This window comes from Centroberyx gerrardi, chromosome 12, assembly GCF_048128805.1.
Source record: "Centroberyx gerrardi isolate f3 chromosome 12, fCenGer3.hap1.cur.20231027, whole genome shotgun sequence".
Lineage (NCBI taxonomy): Eukaryota > Metazoa > Chordata > Actinopteri > Beryciformes > Berycidae > Centroberyx > Centroberyx gerrardi.
In genome coordinates this window covers 27253841-27267134 of record NC_136008.1, presented here as the reverse complement: position 1 = coordinate 27267134, position 13294 = coordinate 27253841, and the positions used below count along the sequence as shown (strand labels likewise).

At 42.5% G+C, this 13294-nt stretch overlaps 1 protein-coding gene across 1 annotated transcript in view; it reads left to right on the top strand.

Moving 5' to 3' along the window:
- Positions 1–12953, top strand: part of sox4b (SRY-box transcription factor 4b) — a 416166-nt gene extending 403213 nt beyond the window's left edge. The window contains exon 2 of the mRNA XM_078287239.1: positions 8564–12953. Within this exon, the coding sequence (XP_078143365.1) occupies positions 8919–10187 (1269 nt within the window). The 5' untranslated portion in view covers positions 8564–8918 and the 3' untranslated portion in view covers positions 10188–12953. The remainder of the gene's footprint in view (positions 1–8563) is intronic.
- The last annotated feature ends 341 nt before the right edge of the window (positions 12954–13294 follow it).

Here is a 13294-nt window from a genome sequence, read left to right as displayed (position 1 = left end):
TTCAGTCGTCTGATCATAAATATGTAGAGACAAATTAACAGAATATTCTGTACCAATACAAGCTACGGATACGGTAAAAAAACAAAAAACAAAAACAAAACACACAAAAAAAGATGTTTACATGTGCAGACTCAAAAGATTTCTTGAACATTGTGAATTATAATATTGTGAGTGTTGCATGACTATCATGCTAACAGGCATCAAAAGAGACTAATGGCATTGTTACAGCTGAGTTACAGTTGCTGCACTCCACCCCCATTTCACATATATTGCACATGTATACGTTATGTTAAAAATCAGATATGTTTAAAAATCTGGATAAAATGGTAAAAAAAAAATTGTTTGTACATGCAAATGACTTTCATTCAACTATATTTTAGACACAGGAAACTTTTGAAATTTGAAACAGATCTCAAAACAAGTATCATCATGGCTCATGCATGTCTATAGCATGAAATATTTCCCCTTAACAACAGATTTGAACTGAAAATGTGAGTGAAAACAGTAATCTATCTGCCCATCTGTGTGAAGCTGTGAACAAACTGGGCTATCAATATACCAATCCATATACAATCAACATTATATTGACAAGCAAAATCTGAAATTTAATATGAGAAAAAAAGCCACAGACCTCTGTGTTCATGTAGTCATGAATAAACAGACTTCCTGCCTGCACTGTGTGTGTTCGCTCGTGAAGTAAGCAAGTTACAACTTCATATAACCTCTTAAGAACTTTTTGCAACAGCCTGACTTGCTTAGTAGTCCACCATTTTCACTACATTAAATAAATCGCTATTGCAATGCTATTTTCGATAGTCTGTTTAAGAGCTCATCTGGGTTATTGTAAACAGGATGTGAATATTTACATGTGCCAACTCCTAAATGGAATACGCTACTTGAGTATCCTGATATTAAGGGGATATTAGTGTGCATATAATAGCTCTCTTGGTATAAGAGGCCAGAGCCATATAGGCTATCTATACAGAGTTATGCCACTGACACTGACAGTGTTGCCAGGCAACACATGCCAGTAGGCTGGAGTTTTTGGCAATAACATGATGCTCCATGAAATGAAACCTAATTAACTAAAGGCTTGTTGTAACTTTGTTTAAGGCTTTGAGAAAGCCTGTGGCACCAGACTATTCCTCAGTGCTTTTACACATCTTCAGTGAAAGTGAACCTATAACATTATTTTTAACCATTCTGCCTCATAACTAAGTGCAAATATATGGAACACTTATGAATGCAGTGATTTTACACATACTGGTTTATCACATATTTCTTCTGCTATCTAGTGAATGTGTGTGTGTGTGTGTGTGCATTCCACTTAATCACTACCTTAGCCCTGCTTGTATTTGCTCTCCCATATAAAAACAACCTTGAAATGCGACAGATGTTCAAATTCACCTTGCTGAACTTCACAAATCAAAGCTAGACCACTAATAATGAGCTCTTGTCAGCAGAAAGAGAGATTGTGGGGGTAAAATAAGTAAAAACACACACATACACACACACACAGGCACACACCACCAATCATTAACAACTAAGCTGGGGTCATACTTTGCAGCTGCTCTTCCTGGATAAGATAACACTTTGACTGTGTGTGTGTGTGTGTGTGTGTTTGTGTTGTGTGTGTGTGTGTGTGTGTGTGTGTCTGCATCGGTGTCTGTATCTTTATCTGTTTCTGTGCCTGAAAACACCTGTTCAAACAAAGCTTTAGAAACATAACTGAATAAATACATTTCATATATACAGTAACTAGCCATCTGTCTGTTAGGGTGTTGTAAAAGACTGGTGGTGAACATTCACTTTGATGACAGGGAACATATAATAAATCAAAGAGCTCCATTGTATATAGTTTAGTTGGGATAATACACAGCGAATCTTTTCATGAACACTCTGGGAAAGGTATTAATATCAAAGAGGAACACCATGGAACAAACTGCTCTCTGGTTTCTCACTATAGGAGACAGTATTCCCCTACAAAAAAGAACTATAGTAATTCTAGAATAGAGGTTAGAAGGATACTATACAAATATAATAGAAAAACTATAATATTCCTTTAGGTCCCTATAGTAATATTATAGTGATTCCATAGGAGATACAAAAAAATACCATCAAGTAGAAATAGGTCACTCTAATGTCTCTATTAAATATTACAGACACACAAGTCCCTATAGAAATATTGTAGGAATATTATAGTGACACTATAGGAGATTAAAAAACAACATAGAGAAGAATGAGGTTGCTATAATCTTATAGGTTTATCAGTTTTATTGCCAAGAAATGTCTCCCTTAACAAGTTGTTTTGTCAAGTAGTCTTACAATGTTATTTTTCTTAAAACAGGTGAAAAAAAATCTGCCAATGGGGCAAGATTATTTCAATTTGTATCAAGAATTTAATTGAATTAACTGACATTAACTTGATGCGTGTCCCAACCACAAAACCTGAATGGATAGAATGGTCTTTCCCATTCAAGTCAATGTTCCAGGATGGTCGGAGTAGGCATTTTTATGTGTACTGTTGGGCTAGCTTCCGTAAAAACCGACTTACGGCAAGTTGCTGAGGTGAGAGGCTTTGCAGCAAGGACCAAAGCAGTGGAAAACGTTGCAGTTGTGCTACAACCCTGGTTTCACAAATGAGAACGAGAGTTCATACTAATGCCTTCTGCTGTCTCTGGCACTGCCTGGGGACAGCAGAAGGCATTAGTACGAACTTGAGTTCAAAATGAAGTAAAACCGGCATTGCAGCTGAATTAAGTTGTCACTCATGCCTCCACTAGGTGGCCTTTTACAAGTTGCTGCTGTCTTTTTAAGCAGGTCAAAAGTTTTGACATCTGTGTACAGTTAGTGAAAGTGGCTATCGTTGAGTTAATCTCAGCCGATATCTGTTAGTTGTTTGAAGTTAGCAAACGCTAACTTTTCTTCTCCACTAAGGGTAGGCTAAGCTAGTACGTTAATTTATCGCATTTAAGGGGTTATATTACATTAAACCTCTTTGATGATGCTTACCTGCTACATTTGCTAATATGCAGATGTTGGCTAGAATAGCTAGTGAGAGAAGTGCAATCTTTGATAAAGCTATGTTAACCTTGTTGCTAACGTTAGCTTTCAGTTTAGTTTTGACAGTTTGCTACTCGTACAACAGACTCATCTGCACAGTTCTCAAGCAAGTGTGACACACTTTACGGCCTAATGCCCAGACTTGCATTGATAGCAATTAACCATTGAAATTCCGACATTTAAAAAAAAAAAAAAAAAAAAAAAAAAAAGGACCATTCTATCCATTCAGGTTCTGTGGACCCAATTTATTTCAAGATATTGCCACTTGTTTCTAGAAAATTCTTGAAACAGGTCCAGCTGCCTTGGAAACAACTGAAATTACCTCAACCCAATGGTGGATTTTTTTCACCCTGGAAGAGCATTTTTAAGACTCAATTCTACCTTAATTGTCCTAAGATGGACGTTTTTGCGAAATCGATCAATTAGTTATGATTCCAAAGTTTCAACAGGCTAAACTCTAAGCAGGGTTTGTGACAGACGGTCAATATATAGCCCATCAATATTTAATATGGGAAGATTTTAAGTTTTAATGACACTAACTGGATGTACTCTGAGTGAGTGGTTGGCCATATGGTGTCAGTGTTCTGAATAACAGATGACCTCAGATCAGATTTATCTTGAGAGCGAGACAGAGAGAGAAAGGAAAGAGAGAGAGAGAGGGGCACTTTGGCAATACTGTTCATCTAACATTCAGGCCAATAAGGGAAATTGAATTAAATGGAATTGAATAGAGAGGGAGAAAGAGAGAGCAGAGAGAGAGAGAGAGAAAAAATAAGAGACAATGGAGGGTCAGAGAGAGAGAGAGAGAGAGAGAGAGACAGAGAGAGAGAGAGAGAGAGAGGGGGGGGTGATGAGAAAGAGAGGGAAGGAGAAAGAGAGACTGAAAGAGTAGAGAGTGTAAGTGAGAGGGAGAGAGTGAGAGAGACTGAGTGAGAGAGGCTGAGGGAGGGAGGGAGGGAAAGAGAGCTAGAAAGAGAGTGGGGAGGGAGAAAGAAAGAGAGGGAGGGAGAGCGAGAGACACCCAAAAGAACACCTGTTGAGATTAGGGTTGGCACGCGACCCACTCCAACTCGCGTGGCAGCTGCACCTCACTGGAACAATAGCAGTAAAAGAGAGAGAGAGAGGAAAGTTTGAATGCACTACTTATCCTTTCAGGTCGTGTGTGTGTGTGGCATACAAATGCGTTCACACAGTGGAAGAGAGAGAGAGAGAGAGAGAGAGAGAGAGAGAGAGAGAGAGAGAGAGAGAGAGAGATGTGTGTGTGGGCAGGCAAAAAAAGAGATTTTGTCCATTCAAGTTAAGCCTAAACTAGGCAAAAGGTCTTGTTTACCTCTCTGATGTAGAATAGAATAGAACAGAGTTGAGTAGAGTAGAATAGAATAGAATAGAATAGAATAGAATAGAATAGAATAGAATAGAGGACACCTGCTCAAGGTATTGAATAGGTTGTTGGCTTAAAAAAAACCCTGCCAGCTGTCACTCCAGGTGCACCGGCCTCTTCAGAACTCCCAGGAGTTTGTTGAAGGATAGAAAGAAATGGAGGGGAAAGAGGCGAGGGAGAGCAGCCATCATGTAAAGAGACTCCCCATTAACACCAGTGTTAAAATTCACCTTATCTCTCTCTTCCTACCGAAGCAGTCAGAACTTTTCCTGTATTCCGACAATAAATATCTTTGTTTTGCCCTTTGTCATGTATTTTGTAGCTGATTTTGAGAAACAAACGCATGAGCGTTAAAGTCCTCTTGTCTTAAACTGCTAACATGCTAACTGGCCAACTGCAGCTTATCTAGTAGCCTAATGTTTTTTCTAATGCTTTTTTAAAAAATATATATATTATGTGGCTTTGGTACGTTTTGTGTATTTGTAATCTAGAAAGGTTCACAACAACTCTTTGTGGTTTTCAAAACTGGCTGCGTGAAGGAGACAAAGATTTGCAGTGTTTTGCTGGGTGCTAACGTTAGCCTGTTAGTTATTTTTTATTTTTTTTAGCTTGTTAGCTAGCGTTTTGTTGACACCTGAACTATATGACATCATTCCTGGCCTGTGATTAGGGAGTTTATAGTGACTTATTATTAGGTATTTTATATCTTAGGGTATCACATTAATATTCCTATTATATATAATTTTTACTATTATATTTATACAATTTAGTGTAGGATTACTATAGCCTAGTTCTTTTTCATTAGGGAAATAGCCTATTCCCATCAAAGCAAATAAGGTTTAAGCTACCTCCACTACATACTGATAGACTTTCTATACCATAACTAACCTTTCCTACAGTTCCTTATTAAAATGGCATTGAAGAGTGGTGTGAGTTTATGAGTTAACACTCTTATTTCCATTGCAGTTATGCTCCGTGAACACACAAATTGGAGCCCAATTACCCGTTGCTTTACTTGGATGCGCCGCAGATATGAGGCCATATTGAATATAATTGTGCCCAGTGAAATGCATCCAGTAATGCTGGCAACTATACTTTAATACTAATTTCCCAATGGTGATTCTAGTCACCTCTGACTCTCCTTTCACTTAGACACACATCTGAGCATCTCTCTGCCGCTCCCTCTCTGTCACACACACACACATTTATGGTACATTCATTTTCATTTCAAGTTGATTTCATATTTTGAGGACATTTTCTTTTACAGAAACTTACTTTCTTGTCTATTGAAATGATTACAGTGGTGACTGGTTTCAAATGGAGCTAATGTCAACTGACTCCAAAGTGGTTTAATTTCCCTTTTTTTCTCACTGCCTGCTCAACCCTAACCTAACTAGCACAGTCACGGCATTCAGAGTTTAGTCACACACACACACACACACACACACACACACCTACACACACACACAGACACACACACACACACTTTGCCTAGGCATAGCTTGCATAAGCATGCAGGAGCACATAGACGCAGACGCACGCGCGCGCACTAACAGTCGCGCGCACTCTCTCTGTCTCTCTCTCTCACACACACACATACACACATACACAAACGCACACACACAGACAGACTCTCTGCAGTAGCCATTACACTAGCATCGCTTGGATGCCTCCGTATCGCGGGGAGACGTTATGTAATTCACCCCTGGTTACTGTTCTGGATGCCGGGTCTGATCTCTGTAACCCTCCCTAACTCTCTGCAGCGCAACCCCAGCTCCGTCCTCTCCGGCTCTGCGACGCCATCTAGCGACACTCCACACCACACCGTGTGCCTACTGTACTGTATGCCTCCCCAGCTTCACTGTGCTGCATACCAGGGGCTGCCACACTTTTACATTTGAAGGAGGTTTTTGTTAGGTATGACTCGGTACTGAATCATACAGATGTCTATACTGTAGCCTAGATAAGGAGATAACAGTGGGAAGAGTGAAACATATGATGAGCAGGGAGTGAGTGACATAAAAGTGAAATTAAATGATTCCTTATTTTGCCAGGGAACCGCCTGGAACCCCGTCGAGGAGCGCACTTTGGGAACCACTATACTTCATAAGGTTATATTACTGCAAAAGGAGGTTTGAAAAAAAAAAGAAAGGAATAGCATGAATTTACATCGGCAATGAAGATGATGACTCAGACACTGTGAACTTGGTGGGGTTGAGACTTTGGCATTTCATCCGTTTATGGGTGAGAATGAACACTATAGGCCTACTATAGCCTAACTATTACTAATACTAGGCAACTACTACTACTAATAATACTAATAATAATAAACACAGTGTTTTATAGCTAATGGAGATGATGGTTATGGGCGTAAATTTTGCCCATTCCTCTATTCCTTTCCAAAACGTGCACATTGGTCTGTGCGTAAATTGGATAAAATCCCGCCTGTGCAAAACGGACTATAACGTGTGCGTAAAAGCGCACTGCCATGTGTTTTTGTCACCTATGCTCTCTTGTGTTGTTTGTGTCATTCTACACCGAATACGGCACTCGTTGTCAGTTTAGATGTGCGTGTGTGTGTGTGTGTGTGTGTGTGTGTGTGTGCGCGCGCGCGAGCAGGCAGTTTGCACGCTGCTTCCCTCTCTGCCTCCCTCTCTTTTCTCTGTCTGGTGCGTTAAGGGAGGGTTGGTTGGGCGTGTGTTATGTGACAAAAGACCGCCCAGCCCCGCCTTATGAAAGAGGAGAGAGAGACAGGGAGAGAGAGAAAGAGAGAGAGAGAGAGAGAGAGAGAGAGAGAGAGGGAGAGAGAGAGAGGGGTTGGTGAAAGCGCAGAGCGTGCAGCTTGGCTGGGAGTCTTTTCTCACACCAGCCTAACGAGTATGATGTGTCCGAGAGATATTTCCCTGTTTGAGAGGCGCTTGGAGAGAGTGAGAGGCTCAACTGTTGAACATGGTCTCGTTTTACAGCGTGTTTATGATGCGTGACCTCCAGCCGGTGATCACCATGAGGCAAACAACCACCAATAGAAACAAAAAATCAATTAGTCTCAGAAAAGCATTAATTGATGCTTTCCCCTCATAATAAACACCATCCCTATATCACTTATATCACTTCAACACTACTTACTATGATGTAGGCCTATACTATAAATATACCTCATATAGATTTATGTCAGCCTAAAAAGGTGGGCAAACTGAGTTAAGGTGGGTTTACCCTCCTTAACCCACCTTTACCCTTAACTACATTATGTTATAGACTTACACATCATCTGCTTTGCACTGACAAGTGTTTTGGCTCTTGCTTCTCCTATTCAGTATTATAACTACGCACCATTCATAACGACAATAATCAATCTGTCAGGCGTGCTCTGTACAGCACCAGGGAAAGGGGTTAATATTTCAGGCTGTTTTTGTGAAGGATTACCCAGGCAACAGAACGGTACAAACTGTACTCTAACTGTACTCAATGTAAAGTTTCCATATGGTAAAGTCGACTTAGCTTCCTATATAGCAATAAGTTAATGGTATACACATGGGCTGGTGGTAAGAGAGTAGAAAGGGGGGGGGGGGGTCCATAACATAAGCCAGTGTCTCTTTAAAAAAAATGAAGTTTCTCGTTGTATTCTGGAATGAGGTCAGACACGAGGCTCCTCATTGCACGCGCTGATTATTATTAGATTCCTTTTTCGGCCAATCGGCGCTGAGGGGGGCGTGGATTTGGCGCGCAGGCAGGGTAGCGACAGCGTCCCATTGGTGGTTTTTTATCGCCGTTGTATCTCCGGGAAAGGATAAAGGCAAGCAAGGGGGGGCCGAGACTGGAGGGCTGCTTGAAACTCAACTCGACTGCAGGTCTGCAGATGGAAGGCGGACAGTATAACGCGCTCTAGGTTGCTTTTTTTCCTCCCTCGCTCTCTCCCAGCATGCATGGGTTTTGTTTCTAGGAGAGGGGGACAGGGCTAATGCAGAGAAAAGCACTTACCTGACAGACTTCACTTGGGAGCCCTTTGTAAGTGCCAGAGCGCACAGTGTGGCACTCAGTCTGCGCTCTGCAGCTGCATATGTTCAGTCACCCCACGACTGAATAGACTTTATAAGACAGAAGGGAAAGAGAGAGAGAGAGAGAGAGAGAAAGAGAGAGAGACAGATAACAGGGTACACAGAGGAGAGTGGGCTATTTTTACTGTCCGCGCTGTATTATCACCTACAGAACCTGGAAATTTAACTTTTTTACACATCTAGCCTTTTTAAAGGCTACACTGGACTGAGCTATTACCGAGTTCACCGCACATCTCAGGAGTGAATTATTTCTTGCGCCTTTTTTTTTTTTACTCAGCTCAAACTGTGAAGAGGGAGAAAAGAGCTGAGTTTGCTTTAAAGTGAATCGGAGGACCAAGAAGGAGAGAGAGAGAGAGGGGGAGAGAAAGAGCAAGCACACCGCTCTCCCTCTGTCTTGTCTGTCTGTGGAACTAGGCAGCATGGTGCAGAAAATGAGCCACACCGAGAGCACCGCCGAGGCGCTGTCCTTTTTCGCCGGGGATTCGAGCTCCGACTCCGGGGCGTGCATGGACCTGGACCCGGCCGCCTCGCCTCCCTCCCCGGGCTCCACCGCTTCCTCGACCGCCGGGGACAAGCTGGGAGAAAACCCGGCATGGTGCAAAACGCCCAGCGGCCACATCAAGAGACCCATGAACGCGTTTATGGTGTGGTCGCAGATAGAGAGGAGGAAGATCATGGAGCAGTCGCCGGACATGCACAACGCCGAGATCTCCAAGCGGCTGGGGAAGCGGTGGAAGCTGCTCAGAGACAGCGACAAGATCCCCTTCATCCGGGAGGCGGAGCGGCTCAGGCTCAAGCACATGGCGGACTATCCCGACTACAAGTACCGGCCGAGGAAGAAGGTGAAATCGAGCGCCTCCAAACCTGGTAGTAACGGGGAGAAGGGGGAGAAACTCAGCAGTAGCTCTAACAACACCAGCACTAAGTCATCCTCATCTTCGAGGAAGAGCGGATCCAAATCACCCAGCAGCAGCAGCAGCAAACCCCACAAATCACTCTTCGGGAGCAGCAGCAGCAGCAGTAGCACCAAAGCATCATCATTTTCCTCTGAGCATCCATCCGAGCACCACCACAACTCCCTCTACAAGTCGAAATCTGTCTCCTCGGCGGCCAAGCAGATCCCGGACGCCAAGAAGCCCAAGCGGGTGTACGTTTTCGGGAGCGGCGGGGGCAGCATGAGCGTCAGCCCGGCGTCCTCCGTCGCCGTCCCGGCCAGCCCGACGCTCAGCAGCTCGGCGGACTCCAGCGACCCGCTCAGCCTGTACGAGGACGCGGCCAGCGGCAGGGAGGAGGGCGGCGAGTCCCCCGGTAGCAGCGGCAGCCTGGGCGGGTCTTCGGAGCGACACGGCCGGCACACGTACGCCGGTCGGCGGGCTTCCTCGCCTACTCCCTCCGGCTCCCACTCCTCCGCCTCGTCCCACTCCTCTTCCTCCTCATCCTCCTCTTCCTCGGAGGACGAAGAGTTTGAGGACGACTTGCTCGACATCAACCCGAGCCCCAGCTTCGATAGCATGTCGCTGGGGAGCTTCGGCTCCTCGGTGCTGGACAGGGACTTGGATTTGAACTTTGAGTCCGGCTCCGGGGGCTCCCACTTCGAGTTCCCCGACTACTGCACGCCCGAGGTCAGCGAGATGATCTCCGGGGACTGGCTGGAGTCCACCATCTCCAACCTGGTGTTCACGTATTGAGTGCGCGAGAAGGGAAGAAAATTACGACAGGTAATGTTGTCCTGCGAGCAAAAATAAGACCACAAACAGAGACAGGGGTTCCTGGTACAGTGGGCGCAATAGTTTGTGTTATACCAGACTAGTAAAATCCCACTATTACTACTATAACAAGGTTCCCTCGCCTCGTCCGTAGACAAGAGCAAGAGCTGCGGCCCCCCATGGAGAACTAAACGTTAAAGCGAATAACTTGCTTTTTGTACTATTTCTTTGGATGCGTGGACTGTGGGACTTATTACAAGTTGGAGCGCGGAGGGAGACGAAACAAGAGGAGAGTGAGGAGAGAAATGGAGAGAGACTGACTGGGTTTCCTATTGAGTGAAGCGCTCAGTCCTGAACTGTTTTGAACTGAACAAACTAAACTGTGATTGATTTGCACGTTCTACGGTCCGCCGTTCACTTAATCAATGTTATTGATGATGAAAAAAGGGACATTTCACAACTTTTACCAATCGCCAAGTGGACTTCGCCACTAAAAAGAGGTACAGAAATAGGACTGTCGTGCGACATTTTTATTGTGGTGTGTCACCGAGATGGGACTTTTTTTTAATGAAACCGAGGTGGGTTGATGTTTTTTAAAAGTCGAATATTTTCTCAAAAAGCAAAAAAACCATGGTAAGCATGATAGCCTACTCTGTTCCTATCTTGTGCTGAGATTTCCTGTAAGACTGTCGAGCAGTTTCAAAAGTAGTATTAGGGTTATTTAAATGGGTAGGTGGCGCTCGCTTCGGTTGTTCTCTTTAAAAAAAAAAAAAAAAAAATGGACATTGAAATAATCACCAGCTGTTGTAATTCTTCAAACTTCAGGATTCAAACGCAACTTCAAATCTGTGCTGAACTTTATACACTTATTCTCTACGATTCAGGACCAAAATTCTTCTTTTATGTTGATTTCAGATGTTATAGAGAAATCCTCGCCGATTTTTCATCCTCTGAGCTTTGTTTTGTACATTTATCCAGATGCCATTTTATATGGGATGTCGTATTTATATACTGGGCCAAGCATTTTGGACTTGATCATAATTTTTTATTTCTTGTATACATGGTCTCGTCATGTTTTTTCTTTTGTTTTTGTTTTTCTTACACGGTTTCCCTGTCCGTACGTCTCTGTCTGTCACGTTTCCTTCTCAGGCGAAGGGCTAGAGTTTTAAAAACACAAAACTTTTTGAGTTCTTTTTATATTTAAATGTACACACTTTTGGACACTTAAAAAGAGAGGAAACAGTTTGATTATTTTCTCAGTGTATTTTTGTACAAATCTATATCGAAAAAGGGGGTGTCAACAATCGGTGTGTGTAGCCTACTAATACCGCTGTATTGGATTTCCTAATTTTAAGACCCCGGCTGGCTGGTTTTCATGCTGCCTTCCAGTGCTCCTCGTAAACTCGTACTTTCGAGGTTTGGTCGCCCATTCAAGTGCTTTCGATCGGGAAAAACAACGAAACGGACCTTGTAACAATGTAGTTTTTGGTGCATGTTGTTTTTATTACTTGTGCTGCAGCAACAGAAGGAGGAGGAGAGGCGTGTAAATTGATGTTTTAATTAACTTACTTGGCAAATTATGTGGTATAGGTCACTTTTAGCATCAAATGCTGACAAGGTTTCCATGCTCTCCGCCCCCTGAGCGTCACATTTTGGCAACTCGGGTGTGAGGGAAAATGCCTACTTTACCAGTCCCATTTACCACTTTGTTGGGTGATTCTTGTGCTCTCACCTCGACACTACGATAATTCCGACAGCACTTGAAAGCAGCATCAGTCTCTGAATCAGCCTACCGTTCACGTTTACAATGCCAGTCTGCAGGCTTCTTAAAGGAACAGGAACACATTTTCTCTATAGGCTTCCCCTGTGGAGCATGTGCTTTCAACAGCGTCAGTATCTTGAGCAGCCACTCCTTTTTGCATTTCCTGTCAGATATCTTGCCTATGACAACAAATGAGGAGATTGTAGCTTTAAATTTGACTCATTTCCTGGTGTTTTCTTTTAATTGATGTCAAAAATTTGCCAATCAACCACTGGATTGAACGGGCTATCAATCAATATAGCAAGCAAAACAACAACAATGATGACCACAACAACAACCATATTCAAATTGCTGACTTGAGTTCCGCAACAATTAATTGTACTGCGTTTCTCATTGTATTTGAATATATAATCTTTTCTACTTGTCGGCTAACTATTAGCTAATAATTGTTTTAGTATCTTTATGGCATGGTGAATAGCATTTGTATTTCAGATTCAGGTTATTAGCTGTTGTGTTTTTAAGAAAAAAAGATAAAAAATGAGGAAAAATGATGAAACGTGAAATCGATCTTTGTATATTTGACTGTATCATAAAGCAAAAAGATTGTGTGTTTATGTACGTTGTTGCTATCGAGGACAGGCACTGTCTAGAACTGCTATCTTTTACACACCCTTACTTACGTTTAAGGTGGTCAGTTCAGGACTTTTTTTTTTATATATATATGAAAGCATTTTTAAATATATTAACTTTATTTTTCATCCATCCTGTGCAATATGCTGTGTAGAATTATCATTTTTATTGTCTCTAATCATGCCATAAACAAAGGAACCACCCTTTTTTTTGAGACGGGGAGAAAGGGGGAGAAACTCATGCCAGCTAAATTGTGTCCATTCACTGCCTGTCAGATTGTTGATATAAACTTGTGTACAGAACTTTTTTCAAGGAAGGAAATAAATATCAGCTGGAACTGAAACTCTACAACTCTTCTCTTGACTCTTTAACTTTTGATGGATCACTTTATATTTGATTGTCAACAGTGGGCAAATTGCACAAAAGGGATAATGAGCAACTATTGTCATACACAATATTGAACAGTGGGAATGGTGTCATCTGCTGATTATCATTACCTCCATAGTGGGTTATTAGTGCATTGAGTCGCACCTCATTGACAATCTGGGATGACTTCCCCAAAAGCTAGAAAAATGGTAAGAAATCAAAGCAACAGACATTGAACAAACATTGCAATGCTCTAAGATGCTTTTGGGAAACTAAGCACACCACTGCAGCTAGTAATAGTGTAGTAAGCATATCATTAATTCAGTTGGGG